Here is a 19584-nt window from a genome sequence, read left to right as displayed (position 1 = left end):
CAAAGCCTGGGCAGGCCCAGATTCTGTGAGAGTGCTAGGCTGCACGGTCCCAGATCAAATGTGCTTTTCAAGAATGGCCCCTCACCTGGGATGGGGAACTTAGAGCTCTGAGGAGCACAGTGAACTGGCACCTCTATGTGTGAGAGCTGTGCTGTCTGACATGTGATCTAAGCTTCGCAAACTGGTGTTTCTGGCACAGCCCTGAGCACAACCTCAGTCTGCCCACTGGTGCTGGCTGAGCCTGGCCTAGGCCCCGCGAGTCTGTGGCTGGAAGACTGGGGAGGAAAAGTGATGAGGCTGCATGAGAAAGAGAATTTAATTATGATTTTCCTGAGTTATTTACTGTTTCCAAGTCCCCTTTTATATCTTGAAGGAAGGTAGGAATGGATCAGAGATAACCACTTGGGAAAATAGGAGTTAACTCCATATAAGAAATCTTGATTATCTTGTATCAGTAACTCTTTACTCTTTAGTATGGCAGGAAAGAATGCCTTTTTTATTTAAATAAACATTTTTAGTTTTAGGTTCACAGCAAAATTGAATGGAAAATACAGAAACTTTCCAAATACCCCTTCCCCTTGACATGCATAGCCTTCTCCTTTATTAACATCCCGCACTACAAGTGGTACGCTGGTGACCCTCAGTGAACTGACAGGGACACATCACTATCACCTATATCTTTACTTCACCTTAGGGCTCACTCTTGTACATTCCATGGGCTTGGACAAATGTGTAATGACATGATTATAACTTCTCTTTGTATTGCAGCTACTCTGTCAAATGTCTGGTGCCTTGTGATCATTTTTCCATTTAAAATTGCCAGCACTAATCATGTCTGTTTTTAGCATCCACTAAAATTATTGTTGTGGCATTAGAACTAGCGCTTACGATTCTGCTATTGAAAACTGGTTCAAAAGGTGATTTCAGGAAGGCTGGAAGTCCAGAATCCATTGCTCTGAGGAGCTGTGCTGTGTTTCTGATGATAGGTCGTTGCAGGTTTTTATGAGCTAAACTCACTATGGGGTAATAATGGACACTCAATAGCAATAGTTATTATGTGCCAGTAGCTGTAGGGCAGGGTGCTTCATTTAGTTTTTATAGGATAGCCTGTGATTGGCATCACTATCCCAGTTCACAAGTGTTCTCTCCCTCCAGTCACAAGTCACCCTTTGCTTTTCTATGTTGTTTAAGTGGGTTAAAAGGACTTTTTACCCAGCAAGTTGTGAGGCTGAGGCAGGTGGATCACCTGAGGTCAGGAGTTTGAGACCAGCCTGTCTAACATGGTGAAACCCCATCTCTACTAAAAATGCAAAAATTGGCTGGGCGTGGTGGTCTTACCCCTGTAATCCCAGCTACTTGGGAGGCTGAGGCAGGAGAATTGCCTGAACCCAGGAGACAGAGGCTGCAGTGAGCCAAGATCGTGCCACTCCACTCCAGCCTGGGCGACAGAGCGAGACCCCTTCTCAAAAAAAAAAAAAAAGAAAAAGAACAAAGGACTTTTTACCTTTGTATCTGTTGTGAAATTCAAGGTGTAATTAAATTTCCAGGTGTGATTAGTCGTTGAACAAATACTGTTTGAGTGCCTCCTATGTGCTGGACATTGTGAGTGCCATAGACAACTGCCATGTAGTAGTTGGTCTATAAATATTTGCTGAATATTATATATGTCAGTGCCTCTATCTAATTATTCAACCCTGCAAAGTGGGCATTGTTCCTGCTGGTTTCTGGAGAAGAAATCTAAGGCTTGGGAAGCAATAGGACCTGTCTTCTAATACAACTTACAAGCTAATGATATTTGGGTTTTTCCAAATCCAGAGTGGGGTTGCCTCCACCTTGTTAGGGCTCTGTAGGGGGAAGGGGCGCAGGCACGATGGGAGTCCCTGGCAGGCAGGTGCATCCCGGAGCCTTGCTGGTAGCCAGGGAAAACTGAGGGTTCGTCTGGGTAACTCACTTCACTGCAGAGGGCTCACGTCCAGCAGGTGCTGTGGGCAGGAGACAGCTTGCATGCTGCAGGAGGAGGAGTTGGTTTTCAGTAATTGCCAACAAACTTCTGCTTAGTGCCATTTGGAAACCAGTCTTCCACACCACACTGAGGGCTTGTCTCCCAGAAACAGGTGCCGAGGGACCTGGCAGAGGCAAGCAGGGCCGTCAGAGTGGCGCTCAACGTGGTGCTCGCTGCTAGCGTGGTCTCAGCACAAACACGGTTTAATGACTGTATTCTCTACATTTTAGGCTTTGGACGTGGACCGGATGGTTCTTTACAAAATGAAGAAATCTGTGAAAGCAATCAACAGCTCTGGGCTGGGTGAGTATACATCCTTCCGTAGGGGTTTCTGTGTGGAAAACGTCGCATTTGAAGTCCTGGTACCATAATATTGATGACTATTAACAAATGAGCCAGCCAGACTCCTTTTTCGGGGCATGCAGATCACAGAGGTGAGCTTGGATGTTTCTTTTTCCAGAGTACGTTTCGTTTTGCCAGTCGTCTGATTCAGGTGTGGGATTTCATCGCCCGTCATCCCCTGTGCTGTCTGTCCCATGTTGTGCTTCTTGTTTTCTGGAGCACGGTCCTGCGCATACCCACTTTGTCAGCCTGGCTGATGGGGACCTGGATTCATTCCTGCCTCTGTCATTTGGTTTTTGCTGTTAATTGTGTCACAGTGCCCTTTCCGTTTCTCTCTTATGCAGTCTTGCCTTTTCTAGTATAGGACGAAAATGAATAAATAGACAAACATAAAGTAATATTTGATCTAGATTTACACATATATATTTTTTAAACCTATGCAACTTTTGGCTTAAAGGTGACAGGTAGGTCACCTGTAGCATATCTTCCCTTGTACAAATCCTTCGAGTGATACAAAATATTTTTTAAAAGTCATTAAGTGACTATACAGTTTCATTCAGCAACAAAAAGGTGGCAGCCTTGCAGGACTAGGAACTGTGAGGAGTCCCTGAGAGACTGAAACAAGGCTGATGGGTTGCTCAGGGGAGCTTGCCCCTGCTCAGGTGCAGATAGAGTTTGGGTGACAAGGTGGGAGGAGGAGGGGCCTGGGGTCTGCTCCCACTGAAGTAGTCTAGGTCCCTTCATCTATACTGTCTGTGTCCCCTCACCCTCGTGGTGTCTTTCTTTAGTGAAAGGGTGATTGGAGCAGGAGGACAGGGAGTGCCTTAGATGGTCGTGGTGTCAGGAGGGAAGGGGAAGAGCCTGGAAGTACACATTCCACCTGCTCCCCCCTCCCCCCCCACCAGTTACAATAGGGCGGGCACAAGCTCCAATTGCGCTCTGGATTCTCCCCCCATGAGAACTGTCCAAGCCACAATCGGGAAGAATCTAGCAGGAAATCCCAAGTGCAGGATGATGTTACAGTTGAGCATTGCCAAGTGTCTTTAGGAACAAATTTAACAGAAGATGCACAGGACTCCTACATCAACAAGTACAAAACGCTGCTGGCCAAAATGAAAGAAGACCTAAGTGAGAAATATGTGATGCACAGGGGTTAGGAGAGTCACCACTGTTAGTGTCAGGCCTCCCCAAACTGATCTGAAGATTCACCCCAACCTCAGTCAGAATTACAGCAGGGGAAATTGACAGGCCTTTTCTGAAACTGATACGGAAGGTGGCCATCCGTCTCTAGCTTTTTTACCTGGATTAAGTGTGGGGCAGGGAGCAATAATGATAGTTTTGATTTTTTTGAACACTTATTGTGTATCTTGTGCTTTCTGTACATTGTGCTAATCTTGTCAACAACTGATTCTCCTTATACAAATGAGGAACCGGCAGATCAGAGAGTTCAGGGTGTTCCCAAGATGTCGGTGCAGCTGGAGCTCAGACCCTGATGGTCTTACTGCTGTGTCAGGGTTGTGTGCAGTGAGTGGCCCACTCTGTTTCAAAGCCACCACGCCTTCAGTGTGTCTGTCACATGGGTGACATCTTGAAGACTTCAGTGAGTCACTAAGAAATGGTATGCCCAGTTTCGTTGACAAGCACCAGATTTCAAAAAGCATCTTGGAAGATTTTTTTTTTTTTTACTGCATTCACTTGGACTTTTTGAGTTTATAACTTGAGGAATATTTGATATTCTGGTCAGACTCAAAAATGATTTTATAGTCATATGTTGAAAAGGCTGCTCTTATCAGAAATAAAAATGAAATAATCTGTGTCTTATGCAAACACTGGCTGTGTAGCTGCTGCTCGTCTGGAGGAGAGAGTTGCGTGACTCCCAAGGCTGGCCCAGTGGCTGGCGGTGCAGCTTATAAACAGACCTGCATTTGAAGGGAGAAGGCGCTGGTGCTTCGGTGTCGGGAAGCTGGCCTGCAGGAATTTAACAGCACCTCTGTCTAATTTGCCTTGCTGACCTATATTGCTGAGCGTGTGCCACAAACCTCATTCCTATTTCTGCCCACCCCCCAGCGTCGTTTCATAAAATGCAGCCCCACTGGTGTGTTACTTCTCTGCCTAAAACTCTATAGCATTTTTTCATCACCCTCTTTGAAGTTCGTGGAAGTCAGTTCCAGAGCATGGGAGAGAGAAGGAAGGCCTCTGTGGGCTTTAGGATTTTAGGGCAGTTGGGATAAAGATGGTTCTCTTACTACAGAACCATCCAAAGATTTTAATGTGCTAGTAATGTGGATCGTGAGTGGTTATCGGTCTTAACCCTTTCTCAATTCATTTGTCGATGAAACTGTCACTGCCTCCCTTGATCACCCCACTGTGAGCCTCAGGTGAGTAAATACTGCAGAACACCAGATGAGTTCCAAGCTCTTGTGCATTGCCTGGACTCAGGCCACCTGTCCCGACCCTCCCCACCTGGACTCCTCTGTGCCCTTCTTTGAAATAACTTGCAGTTTTCCCCAGCAAGCCACGTTTTGTGCCTTCTTCCTTCTGCTCATGCTCTGCTGTTTGCTTAAAATAGCATTTGCCACTCTATGAAAGAAAACTGAGGTCCAAGGAAGTTGAGAAGTTCGTTCAAAGTCACAAAGCTCTACAGTGACAGGGCTGGGATTTTAACGTAGCTCCTTGGGCTCATGTCCTTTTCGAGGCCCCGCACATAACAGCCTGGCATGTGACCTTGGAGGGGGTCTCCTATTTTTGTCATCCTTTAGCCATCTATTATGTCATGCCAAGTTTGAGTTATTCTAAGGTCATGAGTCTGAGTCCTGAAAAGTCCTAAGTCCTAAAACCAGAGCCTGATCCTGAAATCTTTATTTCGGAACAAGCATTGTCTACTGCAAAGAAGTCACCTGAGGAAACAAGATACTTTCTGCTGTCATGTTGCTGACATCATTCACAGTGTCTTTAGAACTCTTTAGAACTGCTTTTAGTAGCACGTTCTTTTGCATATATTTAGTAAAGAAGTCTAAGGATAGATTAAATTTTTTTTAGAACTAGATGTCAGAAATAAGTCAGGCATATTCAAGAAGGGACTGAGTGCTGGCGACCACAGTTGGCTTCGGTGTTCTGTAACTACAGTCATGGGCTCTGAAGGCAGCTGGTTCCAAAGGAGAAGTCCCCATAGTGTTTTGATCATGAGAATAAAGACCCAAGGCAATTCCTGTATAGGAAGAGCACTCATTTTATGTATGATTGAAAGAACAGTGAGAATAAATTAGCATTATGCTTCATACTGCCATATTCCTTTTCTTGTCTCATGTTTCTTAACTTCTTTGGGACCAGGATTTCTTGCCTGCTTTCCTGATTTGTCACAGATTGGCCCCCATTTGACCCATCTCTGCCCCAGTGTCCCTCACTGCAGGCCGCTGGCCTGTCACTGCTTCCTGAGTGTGTGCCAGCTGTACTTCTGTGTCTTTGCACAGCCCCACCCGGTCTGTAAACGGGCTCCCCCATCCCAGTCACCTGCAGGGGATCTACCCTTGCTTCCCCACCCATCTTCATCAAGCCTTAGCTCTCTTTGACTTCAGCATAGCCCTCTTTGACTCTCTTGTAATAGATTCTTTTTTTTTTCTCTTTTTTTGAGATGGCGCTTCACTCAGGCTGGAGTGCAGTGGCACGATCTCGGCTCACTGCAGCCTCTGCCTCCTGGGTTCAAGTGATTCTCCTGCCTCAGCCTCCCAAGTAGCTGGGGTTACAGGCGTCTACCACCACACCCCGACTAATTTTTGTAATTTTAATGGAGATGGGGTTTCACCATGCTGGCTAGGCTGATCTCGAACTTCTGACCTCAAGTGATCCACCAGCCTCAGCCTCCCTTTAATAGTTTCTTATTGCTGTTGTAACCAATTACCATAAAATGAGTTGGCTTAAAATGGCACAAAGTTACATGGGTCTCACTGGGCTAAAATGAAGATGTTAACAGGGCTCCTTCCCTGAGGCTCCAGGGGAAATCAATTTCCTTTTCCTGCTCCTAGAGGCCACCTGCATTCCTTAGCTCAAGCTCATGGCTCCCTTCCATCTTCAAAGCTGGTCATGGCCAGTGGTGTCTTTCTCACACTGCATTGCTCTGACACCTAGTTGGCTCGGGCTGCTATAACAAAATACCATAGACTGATGGGTTAAACAACAGAAATTTATTTTTTCACAGGCCTGGGGGCTGGGAAGTCCAAGATCAGAGTGCCAGTGTGATTGGGTTCTGGTGAGGGCTCTCCTCTCCTTCCTGGCTTGCAGACAGCCGCCTTCTCCCTGTACCCTCACATGGCAGCGAGAGAAAGCAAGCTGTCCACTTTCTCCTCTTATAAGGACCCTAATGCCATCTGGAGGGCCTCACTCACATGGCCTCATTTAAACCTAATTATTATGCTTCCCAATGGCCCCACCTCCAGACACCATTACCTTGGGGATTAGGGCTTTAATACATGAATCTGGGGGAAGGGACGCAATTCAGTCCCATAGCAAACACTGGCTCTTCTGCCTCCCTCTTCTCCATGTAAGGACCCTTGTGATGACATTGACCTCACCCAGATAATCCAGGTAATCTCCCCATCTCAAGTTCAGCTGATTAGCAACTTTATTCCATCCACAATTTCAGTTCCTCTTTGCCAAGTAGCATAACATACTCACAAGTTCCAGGGATTAGGAGGTGGGCATCTGGTGGCGGAGGAAACGTTGTTCTGTCTACCACACCTCTCCTGAATTCTTAGGATTTGGAGGTTGAATCAGTTTCCACTGTTTTGTTCAGCTACAAATTAAAGGGTACCTAACATGCAGGCACTGTTAACACTTAAATACTGCTCCTGACTGTTCTCTAGTAGTTTTGTATCTGTTGATCTTTTCTCAATTAATTAGAAGCCCTTGAGGTGAAAGACCAATTCTGGGAGATGATGTCGTTTAGGATAAAGAAGACATATGTATTAGAATCCAAGAATCCCTGATTAAAAGCTAGCAATGCCACTGAAAAAGCCTGTGACATTAGGACGATTATTTTACCTTTCTGAGCCTCAATTTCCTCATGTGTAAAGTGGGAATTTAATAGGTCATAGGATTGCTAGTGAAGGTTAAGTGAGATAACATGAAAAAGTGCCATGCATGGTTCTGGACATACAGTGGTAAGTGTGACAGCTGTGACATACCTCCTGTGTGTTCCTTGCAGTGGCTGCCATGGGCATGGGCGGATAATAGGTGCCCAGTAAATATTGAGTGTTTATACATTATCAGGTTCCTGCTGTATGTACTTACACTGCCTTCTTAGTGTAGGAGAGGTGAACTTACAATTTTAGATATAAGTGGTGTGTGTTATGACAGGCCCTGTATTCTCTTCTTTGAGGATTTATATGGATTTATGTAGAAGGAAGATTTAAGATGCCTTAAAATGGAGGTTGGAAAACTGTGGCCAGACACCTGTGTTTTCACAGCCTGAAAGCTAAGAATGGTTTCTCACCATTGTTACCTGCACAATAACCTCAGTATTGCCTCAACAACCCACAGTGTGATGGTGTCTGGAGATGGGGCCTTTGGGAAGTAATTAGCTTTAGATGAGGGCATGAGAGCGGGGCCCTCATGATGGGGTTAGTGCCCTGCTTAAATATTTACTCTCTGACTTTCTAGGAAAAAGTTTTTGAATCCCTGCATTAGAGCAGTGGTTATAAACTTGAGAGCGTATCAGAATACCCCCAGGATCTTGTTAAAATAGGGATTGAGTTTCTGGTTCAGGTCGGAGATGGAGCCTGAGTATTTTATTTGCTAATTGAAAAAGCTCCCAGCTGACGGCACTGGACTTTGAGAATGCTACCTTAGAACCCCCCCATCCCCACTTTAAACACTGAACTGGGACAAAAGGGTATCCGCATGTCCCACATGTATGCAAAACAGTAGTCTTCTTCCACAATAGTCAGTGTATTATGTTTGCTCCCAGTCTTCAAAATGATGGCAACCCAACCAGCTATATTTTCTGGAGAGTCTTAGCTTAGGTTTGCAAAAGCAGTTGTCATAATGATTTATGAGAAACTGTTTGCCACTCAGTGATGGATTGCTATCTGACCTCTTAAAAAAAGTTCATATTTATTTTAAAACTCTTACTTGTCTAAAATTTCCCAAGCTCTGGCTCAGCCCAAAGGTGTTCCCTCCACACCCCAGGAAGTTGAAGCTAACATTTTTCAGCTGTTTGACATATCAGTGGGTGGAAAAATTCATCTCTATCAAGAAGAAGCAACAAAAGATTTTCATTTTCACTTCTCTAGAATTACTCTGTCATAAGGGCTTGTTAGAACATTCTTATCGAGAGTGATATTCCTACCCTCAATCAGAATATCCTAGAAAATTATCACATTCTTGAAAGTACAAAGAAAGAAATGCTGATTTTCCCTCAAATCCATACCATCTCCCACGTACAAAAGAAAATGAGAATACAACTTTGTGTGTGTGTTCCTGCCTGTTGTTTGCAGTGTTAATTAGAATATGATATTAAAGTACACTTCAAATTCATACAGAAAACTATTTCTATTATAGATATTATCAATTACAACAGGGCAGTTCAGAATATATATATAATAGTTGAGGAAATGAAGTTTCACTGTACATTAAGAAGATACTGGCTGGGCAAGGTGACTCATGCCTGTAATCCTAGCACTTTGGGAGGCTGAGGCAGATGGATCACTTGAGCTTAGGAGTTGAAGACCAGCCTAGGCAACATGGTGAAACCCTGTCTTTACAAAAAAATACAAAAATTAGCTGGGCATGGTGGTGTACGCCTGTAGTCCCAGCTATTTGGGAGGCTGAGGCAGGAAGATTACATGAACCTGGGAGGCTGAGGCTGCAGCGAGCTGAAACTGCACCACTGCACTTCAGACAGAAGGATGACAGAGTGAGACCCTGTCTCCAAAACAGAAAAAAGGAAAACGATTTGTTTAAAAAAAAAGAAAAAAATATTTAAATATGTATATATGTATACTGTGTCTGATTTCTACGTGTTACATGAGAAAATAACAAAATCAGAATAATCCTTACTGTTTGGCAAGCTTACAGTAACTAGTACTGTGCTCCATTGTTGTGGCACTGAAAACATGCACGCAGAGTTTTGGGAAAGCAGTTTGGTGGTACACATCAAGAAAAATAAAAATCTTTTTGTGGAAGGAGATCCATATACAAAGATGTTCACTGTGTTGTTGCACTGCTTATCAAAGTGAGAAATTGGATGCCTCCTATATATAGCTGAATTAGGATTTAGCTGCTTGCTGGAATTATGTTTATATAGCAACAGGAAGAAAAATGCTTATGATGAAATCTTCAGCAAATAAAATTCAGGATACGAAATTTATGTACACTGTCTGTGATTAAAAAGGAATAGATGATAAATGATGATAAAGAATATTTTTATTGATATTCACAAACTTGGGGGTAGAAGCGTAGTGGTAATAAATACTCATGAGGTATTTGTTAGAATATTTGTATTATAAAGCTAAATAAAAACTTGATGTGAATTCCATCCTTACAGCCCTGTGAGTTAGGTCCTGTCCATTGACAGATGAGCTCACAGAGGCACTGAGTAGCGATCTGCCAGTGTCATCTAGCCAACAGCTGGAGGAGCTCAGATTCAAAACCAGGTGAGCGTCCCCGTCTCTGCTTCTGACTGCTGCGGCACGCTGCCTGGTGCTGAGGCAGGAAGTTGCTGGGGGCACACGGTGGAGAAAACAAGCGGCAACGTGGGGAGCACCCTATGTGCCACCTGGCTGAGCCATTGTAGTCCTTCTGAAAAATTCCAGGTGGTTTAGGTTGATTACAAGGTCAGTGTGAGCCAGTACGTGGCACATGCCCCAAAGGTGAGCCACACATGACCTCAGTGAAGTCTTTGGTGCTTATAAAGAAGGTTGTTGTTTCATTATTTAGTTGTAAGAGCAGCATTTAAAGAAGAACCTGAAAACCTTAGGGATGGAGAAACCTCCTTGTAGGATGGATTATCTGAAGGACGTGGGGCTCCTAGTTTCGGAAGGGGCGGGAGAGGGCATATGAAGGGCTTTCTCTGGCTGAGGAAGGTAGACATAGTATTTGCTCCTCTCTAGAGGAGGCTTTCGCAAGAGCAAGCCTTGACTCAGATATGAGGGAGAGGATAACTGGGTGAGCAGACTGAGCGGCGAGCTGGTGGTTGGAAGGTTCCTGCAGCGGGGTGGACGGCCCCTGTCTCTGAGGAAGTTGTAGAGGGAGGTGAGGACGCGGGCTCGAAGGCCCTGGAGATGTCTTCCAGTTGTGAGTCTCTGGAGTCCAGCCCTCTCCCCGCTGCTGGCTAACAACAATGATTGGAATTTAGATGGTGACTTGTGGAATCCTGTCCGCAGTGACCACTGCATTAGTCATGGAAGGAGGGGTACCTCTGAAGGAACGCAAAGGTCTGTGACTTAACTAACGTCCAAGTGTTGGCATGAATCATACTTCAGTTCAGAAGTATCTGCTATTTAATTTGGCTGGCGTTTATAGTCAGCCAGTCTGTGGGCCAACCTGGTGGCCGCATGCATCTGTAAGACATGGGGCTGTGGTTTCATCAGTGGTTCTCTAATCTTTTGGTTATCATAGACATCAGTAAAAATAAGAAGGCTGTTTTGGATGATCCCTCCAGGAAAAGGTACCTTTACATAATTTTACATACAGTTTGGGATGCACATACCCCCATAAACCTGTCCACAAACCCAACACACCAGTCGAAAAAGCTTGGACCTTGAGCTTAAATCTTCTACCAAATCAACACGATGACTTCATCTGTTTCCTCATCTGTAAAATCCTGCAGAGTTGTAAGGATGAAAGATGTTTTTACCCGTATGTCATCTCCACAGTGTTCATGGTAGCTACTATCTGAGGCTTTAGAGACCATGTACTTTCCAAGGGCTGCTTGTCCCTGAGGGTGAGGCTCCAGGATCTCGTGAAACCACAGGAGTCAGCTTGCTTCCCAGGGGCTGTGCCCTCCATGGAGTTGGGTGGGGGCAGCGATGTGTTCTTAAGTCATCACTGTGGTGAGCATGGGGTCGTGGGCTGTGACCCGGCAAAAATGAAGGGCTGAAAGCTGCTTACCCTGGCAAAATGCACATTCTGTAATGTAGCGAATCAGATTGCTTTGCCAACATGAACTCTTCCTCCATTAAACGGTGTGAATATAATTGGGAGTAAAATTTCTAATAGCTTGTACTCCGCATTCAACAAATGTTGAATTCCCCTCTTGGCTTTGAACCCCAGACACCTTGGGGTAGTCTGTCTCCAGGCTAAAGGAGAGCCCTGCCAGTTTTTTAGTGAGACCCCCTCCCCACCACCTCCAGCCCCCTTCTCCTTCCCTGATTTGGTCTCAGAGCACCCCTAGGATGGAAGCAGCTCTCTGGTTAAGGAGAGTCTAGGGTGAGTCAAGCAGCTGGTAGCTCAGTTTTAATCTCATGCCGTACTGCATTTTCAATGAGGAAATTCCTTTAAAGGTCATCTGCTCCAAGAAGCCTTTTCTGTTACCAGCCCCCAGAAAATGTACTCCTTTCCCCATAGAGTGCTGTGCTGTGTTTCCACCTCGTGTAATTTACATCACAGTGGATTGTTTTCGCATGTTTATCTTTGTCTTGCTAAGTTGTGTGTTGGGAGGTACCAAGGTTTATTATCTTTCTTGAATGCAGATCTCTTAGAAGCCTTTTGGCTGCTCTCCATTACCTGGGATGAAATTCCTCATCTCTGGCCCCTGCCTGACTCTCCAGCCCTTCCCCATGCTCTGGCCACACCAAGCACCTTGAATTCCCCAGAGCTCATTCTGTTTCTTGCCTTTGTGTCGCTGCACTGAACTGATGGGCTGAGTCTTTCTCACTTATTGGATGCTTGCTTCTTGAGGGTAGGGGCTCTGTTTGATGAATCTTTGTGTTCATTAGTGCTTGCTGCATAATAGACTTTCAGTGTGATTGGATTTTATTCTTTAGTAACCAGAAATATTCTTGACCCATAATGGAAGCACACAATGAATGAATAAAAGTAAATGTTGATATATTCTGTACTCTAAAGCCTAAAGGGACAGAAAGCATCAACATAAAAAAAAAAATGTGCAGTGGCCCAGTCTCCACTCTTCACCCCTGTCACCTGCCTTCCAAGTGTACTCCTGCAAGCAGTAGGAGCTTCACAGGGAGGTCATTGGGGTGACGTTTAGTTATTCACACAGACTTTGAACTCATTTGAACATCATTGGAAGGACGGGATCATTAATATAAGGCAGGATCAAAGAGGATGGGGTGATCATAGACAACAGGTTTTGTATCTTAATAGCTCACACCTTGGCCTTATTAGTGAACTCCATTGCTAGCTGCCTGTGCTGAACACAACCAGACTAGATACATCCTGGGGTACCATCCACAAAGACTGGCTGTTTCTTGAGGAATCACATTCCGAGGGACTTCCTAGGAAAGATGATGGAAATGGGTATTGAAAGTGGAAGAAGCCCGGGGTGTTGGAGAAGGCAGAGGAAGTGGCAGGAAGAAGCCGGTGAGAGGCATCCTTCCAGGTGCCCATCCTGTGCGGGAGCTCTCAGGGGTTATGAACAGGGAGGACATTCTTGTTCAACCCCTTCTGGCTGTGGCTGCTTCTGTCTTGTCAAAGATGATACAGGTATACTCAGTTCCGAAGGCTGTCTCCCTCACGCCACCTTGTCCAGGGAAAGCTTTGGGAGAGAAAGACAGATTCTAATATTATTTATTTATTTATTTATTATTTATTTATTTTCTTTTGAGATGGAGTCTCGCTCTGTCACTTATTCATTTATTTGTTTTGAGATGGAGTCTCGCTCTGTCACTCAGGCTGGAGTGCACAGTGGCATGATCCTGGCTCACTGCAACCTCTGCCTCTTGGGTTGAAGTGATTCTCATGCCTCAGCCTCCGAAGGAGCTGGGATTACAGACACCTGCCACCACTCCTGGCTAATTTTTGTATTTTTAGTAAAGATTGGGTTTTGCCCTGTTGGCCAGGCTGGTCTTGAACTCCTGACCTCGAGAGATCTGCCCATCTCGGACCTCCAAAGTGCTGGGATTACAGGCATGAGCCACTGCACCCGGCCTAATGTTCTTAATAGGCACAGACAGGCACAGAGCACCGAAACAATCTAGCCATTAGAGCTGATGCTTCAGATTTCTTTTTAAATTTTTATTTATTCTTTACATTGTTATTATAAAGATAAGATAAGCTTAGTTTAGAAAATTTAGAAAGTTCAGAAAAGCACTAAACCAAGCAAGTCTTGAACCTGGCAGGATCTCAGTATCTTTATAACCAGCAGAGGCTCAGGTGAGCGCTGGGCCTGAGGCCCACCCCTGACTTGGAACACAGCTCTGCCTCTTAGAAGTTGCATGATCCTGGGTTGGTTCACACTCCCGACAGTCTGTTTCTCGTCCACTCAGAGGAGAATAAAATAACATCTAGAAAGCACTTGGCCTGGGACCTAGCATATAGCAGCCTTGCCTAACAGTTTATTGATTGTTCGCAAGTGCTCAGTTTTCCCCACCACTGTTGCATTATCTTTTCAACCTCTTCTCTACATTTTACTTTTTGCAAAATTGAGACTAAATAATCTAATTTTGTGTCCTGCCTTTTTTAAACTTGGCTTTCTGCTCCTACCGTATTCCTGTATCATGATTTTAAAAGCCAACAAAATATTCCATTTTGTAGAAATACTGTTAATTTAACCATTTTAATATTGTTGGAACTTAACACATTTTAAATTTTCACTCTTTATAAATGTTCTGTACACACATCTCTGATCACCTTGATGATTTCCTTAGGATAGATTTCTGGAAGTGGGATTATCCAGAAGAATGATACACATTAGTAAATTGGAAATGAAAATATGTTTTCAGCCGTTTAGTTGGGATGATTCTAGAAATAAAGTTCTGAAAATGGTTCTCTCTCACAAGATGTCCACTAAGTAGAGACCCTGTTAAGAAACAGGGATGGTCTTTGATTTGAAGCAATTGCATTCCCATGAGATCATGCGCCACAAGTGAGGTGGGAAACAGGTGGCATGTACAGCCGACAGCTGGAGGAAATGGTCTCCGCTGTGCAGAGTTGTGCACAACATCACAACATTCATGTCGTGACACACATTTGAGTATTAATCGTCATGTCATCCATCTAGAGAGAGTCTCCACCAGGCTGCTGCCGTAGAGAACATATGTCTCTCCTTAAACACTCCCTTCACCGAGCTGTCTGCGTGGAAGGTTGGAATGTCAGCAGGTGCTTTTTCCTCTGCCTGACTCCCAAGTGGCCTGTGGTCTGGCCTGTAGCAGGGGTTTGGAGGGTCTTTGTTGGGTCAGCAAGGAGGCTGGGGCTGGGCAGCCATGAGGCTGGTGCACCCTGCCTTCTTTCTGTTATGCTGGTTACAGCAGTTGGTGTTCAGGTTAACGGTACATGCACTTGACTGGAAGGTTGTACATTGTCGCTGTCTTCAGCTCTTAGCTCTTATCTAGGCTAAGAGCTGAAGACAGCGACAATGTCATGAGCAAATGAAGAAACGGTTTTTGCTGTGGGAGGAAGAGCATTGGACTCAGAGTCAGGAAACCCGAGTTCTTGTTCCAGCTCTGCTGCAAACTCACTATGTGACCTTGAGCAAGTCATTACCCTCTCTGAGCTTTGGTTTCCATGTTTAGACTAGGTTGTCTTTCAGGATCCATGGAATGAAAGGACTCAGCAGTGAGTATAGGAGCCCTGAGGAGGTGGGGACAATGAGACCTGTGTTGCCCTGTGGCGATTTTGAGAGTTGAGAGCTGGATGCAGGCAGGGGCTTTAAAACAGAGAGTAGGCCAGGTGCCGTGGCTCACGCCTGTAATCCCAGTACTTTGGGAGGCTGAGGCGGGCAGATCACGAGATCAGGAGTCAAGACCACACTGGCCAATGTGGTGAAACCCCGTCTCTACTAAAAATACAAAAGGTAGCCAGGCGTGGTGGTGCGCGCCTGTAGTCTCAGCTACTCGGGAGGCTGAGGCAAGAGAATCACTTGAATCTGGGAGGTGGAGATTGCAGTGAGCCGAGATTGCACCACTGCACTCTAGCCTGGGCGACAGAATGAGATTCTATCTAAAACAAAAACAAAAACAGAACAAGACAAAAAACAGAGAAAGTGTTAACAGTGGGAACACATAGGACTCCCTGGTGTTCCCCTGGAGCTAATGCCTGTCTGTTTCTGTGATCTGCTCCTTCTCTACTCAACAAGTCTTACCTGTCCTTGGAGCCCTAGTTCAGTGTATCCTTGCCATCTGAGTCCTCAGAGCCTAGCATATTGCCTGATGCATTATAAGTGATCAGTGCATGGACTGACATGTCTTTCCCCAGGCACTCATCCCAGCCATGAGCATATGTGTCCTTGTATCTCACCCCAGCATACTGTCACATCCCTCTTGCAGGGCTGGAAATAGTGAGTGTTATGTTTGAGATGAAAGAGGAGGTGGTTGAAGGTGAGTTGGCTGGAGGATGCCCATCCTCTGGCAGTGCTATGTTGGTGGCTTGCCTCCTCACTGTGCTGTGGGCCACACTGACCTGTCAAGAGCCGTATCTGCATGTGTGGCCTGTAGAGGAGGCGCAAAGGAGCCATTCTTTGTCCTTTTTGGATCCAGCAATTTTTGCTGAAACCATTTGCACTGGGCCTTCTCCTTGATACCAGTTTTTTAAATAACAGAATCCAGTAAACTAAAAAAGCACACAACAAAACCTAGTCTTTGCCTCTAAACTCTGTATGTACACATGCACTCTGGCTTCATGATCGATTTCTCTGCAAGAGTCTCTCAGTTCATCCTTTTGCAGGGATTGGTGGGTTTCGTGCAGTGAGGTGGGGGAGATAAAGGGGTGATGGCTTAGAATTGAGAAGAAACAAAGTCTTGTCCTAGCATGGTCTCTGTGACTCAGATTCTTATTTTCCAAAGTCCCTCCCAGGTCAGTGATTATTGGATCTGGATCATTAATGAGAATTAGAGTTTAAGGTACATTTGAACAAGGGGGAGGTGAGAGTGTGAGCTCTTTTTAGAAGAACACCTTTCACAATTCTGTAAATAAAAGCTGATAGACCGAGTTTGAGATCTTTCCAGAAACTTTATTCCCAAGCTGTTTATTTTAGGTTCCTGTTTTAAGGTTGTTTTTGGCAAAAGAAAAACAAAGGCACTCAATGATTTTCTGTTCTCTAGTAGGAAAATCTTCACCTTGGGGTGATCTGGAGCAGTGGGTCAGTCAATGCCATGTTATTCATGGAGGGATGGCTGTTGTTATGGTGGGCACCGTGCTAGGCATTAGAGGAAGACACGGGGCTTATAGGCTTCAGCAGGAAGCTTCAAGTTCGTTTGCAGGATGAAAAATACATCTAAAAATCCCCAACTAGACCGGTACAAAAAGATTCCCACTGACCTAAACGGGTACAGTGTGAGCATCAGAAGATAGTGCTGATTGCAGTGGATGAAAGCACTGTAAATGTAAATCCGTGAGATGATGGTGGTGATGACAAGCCAAAGAACTAATTGATCACCTTGGGGTTGCTGGGGATCAGTGCATCGTTTAGAAGATGTATAAGGACAAGAATTCTTTTTTTTTTTTTTTTTTTTGAGATAGTGTCTTGCTGTTTTGCCCAGGCTAGAGTGCAGTGGTGCGATCTCTGCTCACTGCAACCTCCACCTTCTAGGTTCAAGTGATTCTCCTGCCTCAGCCTCCTGAGTAGCTGGGATTACAGGCATGTGCCACCACACCTGGCTAATTTTTGTATTTTTAGTAGAGACAGGGTTTCACCATGTTGGCCAGGCTGGTCTCAAACTCCTGACCTCAGGTGATTCACCTGTCTCAGCCTCCCGAAGTGCTGGGATTACAGGTGTGAACCACCATGTCCGGCCAATAATTTTTTTAAAAAGAAAAAAACTTAACCTACACTAGGTAGTCAGTTGAGGAGCCCAGGAGGGATGATAAGGAGTACTTTTGTATTTCTTGGTGCTAGAACATAAAGCCTACTATCTGTGAGAAGGCCGGCTCCTCTCTCCTACCAAGGGCTGGAGGACCAAGGGTTGGAGGCAGCCTGCGTGGTCCACAAAGTGCATTGATCCTCCTACCAACTCTATGGTCTGGGGCAGGTGACATGACTCTCTGAACTGCACTTGATTCAGAAGAAAATAGGGATAATCATAGCCAACTCTTAGTGCTCAGGTTAAACTGAACAAAAGACTTAACAAGCCACCTAGTAGGCGTTAACCATATGTGAAGTCCCTTCCCTTTGGGTGTTCACTTAGATCAACACTGAGGTCCAGTCCTCCTCGTGTTTTGAAGGACACCACGAGGCTGCGTAGTCTTCAGCTTCTCTCCTGCCAGGCTTTGCATTCATTGCCCAGCACCGTGGAGGAGGACACCACGGCCCAGCTCCCCTCTGTTGGCGTCTCTTGAAAGACCCATGGCTCAGAAAGCAGCAAGCGAGGGAGTAAGCAGGAGCAGGAGGTTGCATTCCTGTTTCTGTCATCCAGTGGACAGTGTGTAGTGACAGATGCCTGCCTGTGGCCACCAGCTCCCTTCCTGAACCCAATGAAACTGCCCATGTCTTGACCACTAATTTTGAGATAGTTTAAAAATAGTGTGTGGTTTGAAAGGACCTACCCTTCACTGTTAACCACACTCTAGAATTATAAATAGAGTAAAACAGAAGGAATTATTGATCCATCTGTGAAACTGGATTTAAAAATCTAAAAATTAGATACTTTTGTTTGACAAGGTAAACTTTTTAACGATGAAACAAACATCGTGTAGTAGAGTAGGAGAGTGGACTTTGGAATCAGAAGATTTGGGTTTGAATCCCAGCTCTGCCACTTTCTGTGTCTCCTTGGATGAATTATTTGATCTCTTTGAGCCCTAATTGCCTAATAGTGTTATGAGAAATAATACATGTCTTATGAAGTTTAGAAAAAATATATGTGAAGTTTGTGCTTTGAAAAAGTGACACCTGTTGCTGCTGTTACTTTTGTTAGTGTTATTGGTCATGCACCAAGTGTGGTAAACTGGGTCTCTTTACCTGATTCTTTCATTCTTCCTCTGACCTTGAGAGCATCTCCCAGCAGGTCTTTATCCTTTATGTAGCTGATGCCTCAGGCCCAGCGTCACTGTGACTTACCAAGGTCATACAGATGTTTACTGGCGGACATAGGACTGGAACCTAGATCTTCCGAGGGCTCCTGAGGAGCTGTGTTTGCGGGTGTGTGTGCACATGTATGTTTCGGTCTGAATTTGTTTGCTGAATCTGGTCTCAGAAATTCATTTAATTTATCTAGAACTCTCAGGCTCTTTTCTGGAATGTTAAAAAAAAAAAAAAAAGGAAACGACTCAAACAGCGAAATGAGTTTTCTCTTGTGTCTGCTAGATCCCCATTAGAACCCTCTAGTCCCCCAAATGCCACTGGAGGTCAAGGACATGGTGCTTCCCCCGTAGGATGGGTGAACAGACCATTCATAGGTCATAGGGATTGGCTCAGGGTCCAAGACTGCCCTCCAGGAACAAATGTTCCCTCGTTTTCCCTCATTGTCAGGCCCAGCCTGGGCATTGGCGTTAGCTGACAGTGGTCTCATTTCCCCGAGAAGGAATTTGGGAGCTACAGAGGGGCTTTCAGGATCTGTCACTTGGTGGAGGAGCTGCAGCACTAAGGCTGTCTCTGGTGGAGTTCACATCCAAGTTCACACCGAAGGTCTGGCTGCCCTGTTGTGCCTGTAAATAGTTGTGTTATATTTCCAGTCGAACTGATGAAAACAGGAATTAAGTAGCCATGCAGATAGAAGTTGTTTTATTATAGACTGGCTGGTTTCATTTGAAAGTGCCTGACCTAGTAGTGAGGGAATTATATTCAACCACATTAATTTACCAGAATCACCTGTGTCCCCTCCCCCATTCCTACCCACGGTTTAAATCAGAGGTCTGAGATGGGAAGGTGGTGTCTAGAGTTTGGTGAAAATCCATGCATGCTTTTGGTGTCCAGCAGGGATTGAGAACCACCGTGCCAGAGACCCAGAGTCCAGATTTTCACTCTTTCACGTGCTACTTTGAGGCCTAATGGTAGTAAAATGCCATGAGATGTAGCACCTGGTTTGCTTTTTCTGCTCAAACAACATGTGTGTTGTCTAATATTTCAGGCACATGACTTGGTCAAAGATGAATAAAACTTAGTCTGTAAACTCTAAGCACGTCCAGTGTATGGG

At 45.0% G+C, this 19584-nt stretch overlaps 1 protein-coding gene across 5 annotated transcripts in view; it reads left to right on the top strand.

The window, feature by feature from the left end:
* ASAP2 (ArfGAP with SH3 domain, ankyrin repeat and PH domain 2) overlaps positions 1 to 19584 on the top strand; it is a 199553-nt gene that overhangs the window by 70047 nt on the left and 109922 nt on the right. For all 5 annotated transcript variants that reach the window (XM_055253844.2, XM_055253845.2, XM_055253843.2 and 2 more), the window contains exon 2: positions 2233 to 2305. In XM_055253844.2, the coding sequence (XP_055109819.1) occupies positions 2233 to 2305 (73 nt within the window). The remainder of the gene's footprint in view (positions 1 to 2232; positions 2306 to 19584) is intronic.

The sequence above is a fragment of the Symphalangus syndactylus genome, chromosome 18 (assembly GCF_028878055.3).
Source record: "Symphalangus syndactylus isolate Jambi chromosome 18, NHGRI_mSymSyn1-v2.1_pri, whole genome shotgun sequence".
Taxonomy (NCBI): Eukaryota; Metazoa; Chordata; class Mammalia; order Primates; family Hylobatidae; genus Symphalangus; species Symphalangus syndactylus.
The sequence above is the reverse complement of the archived record's forward strand: the minus strand, read 5'-3'. Positions and strand labels throughout refer to the sequence as shown.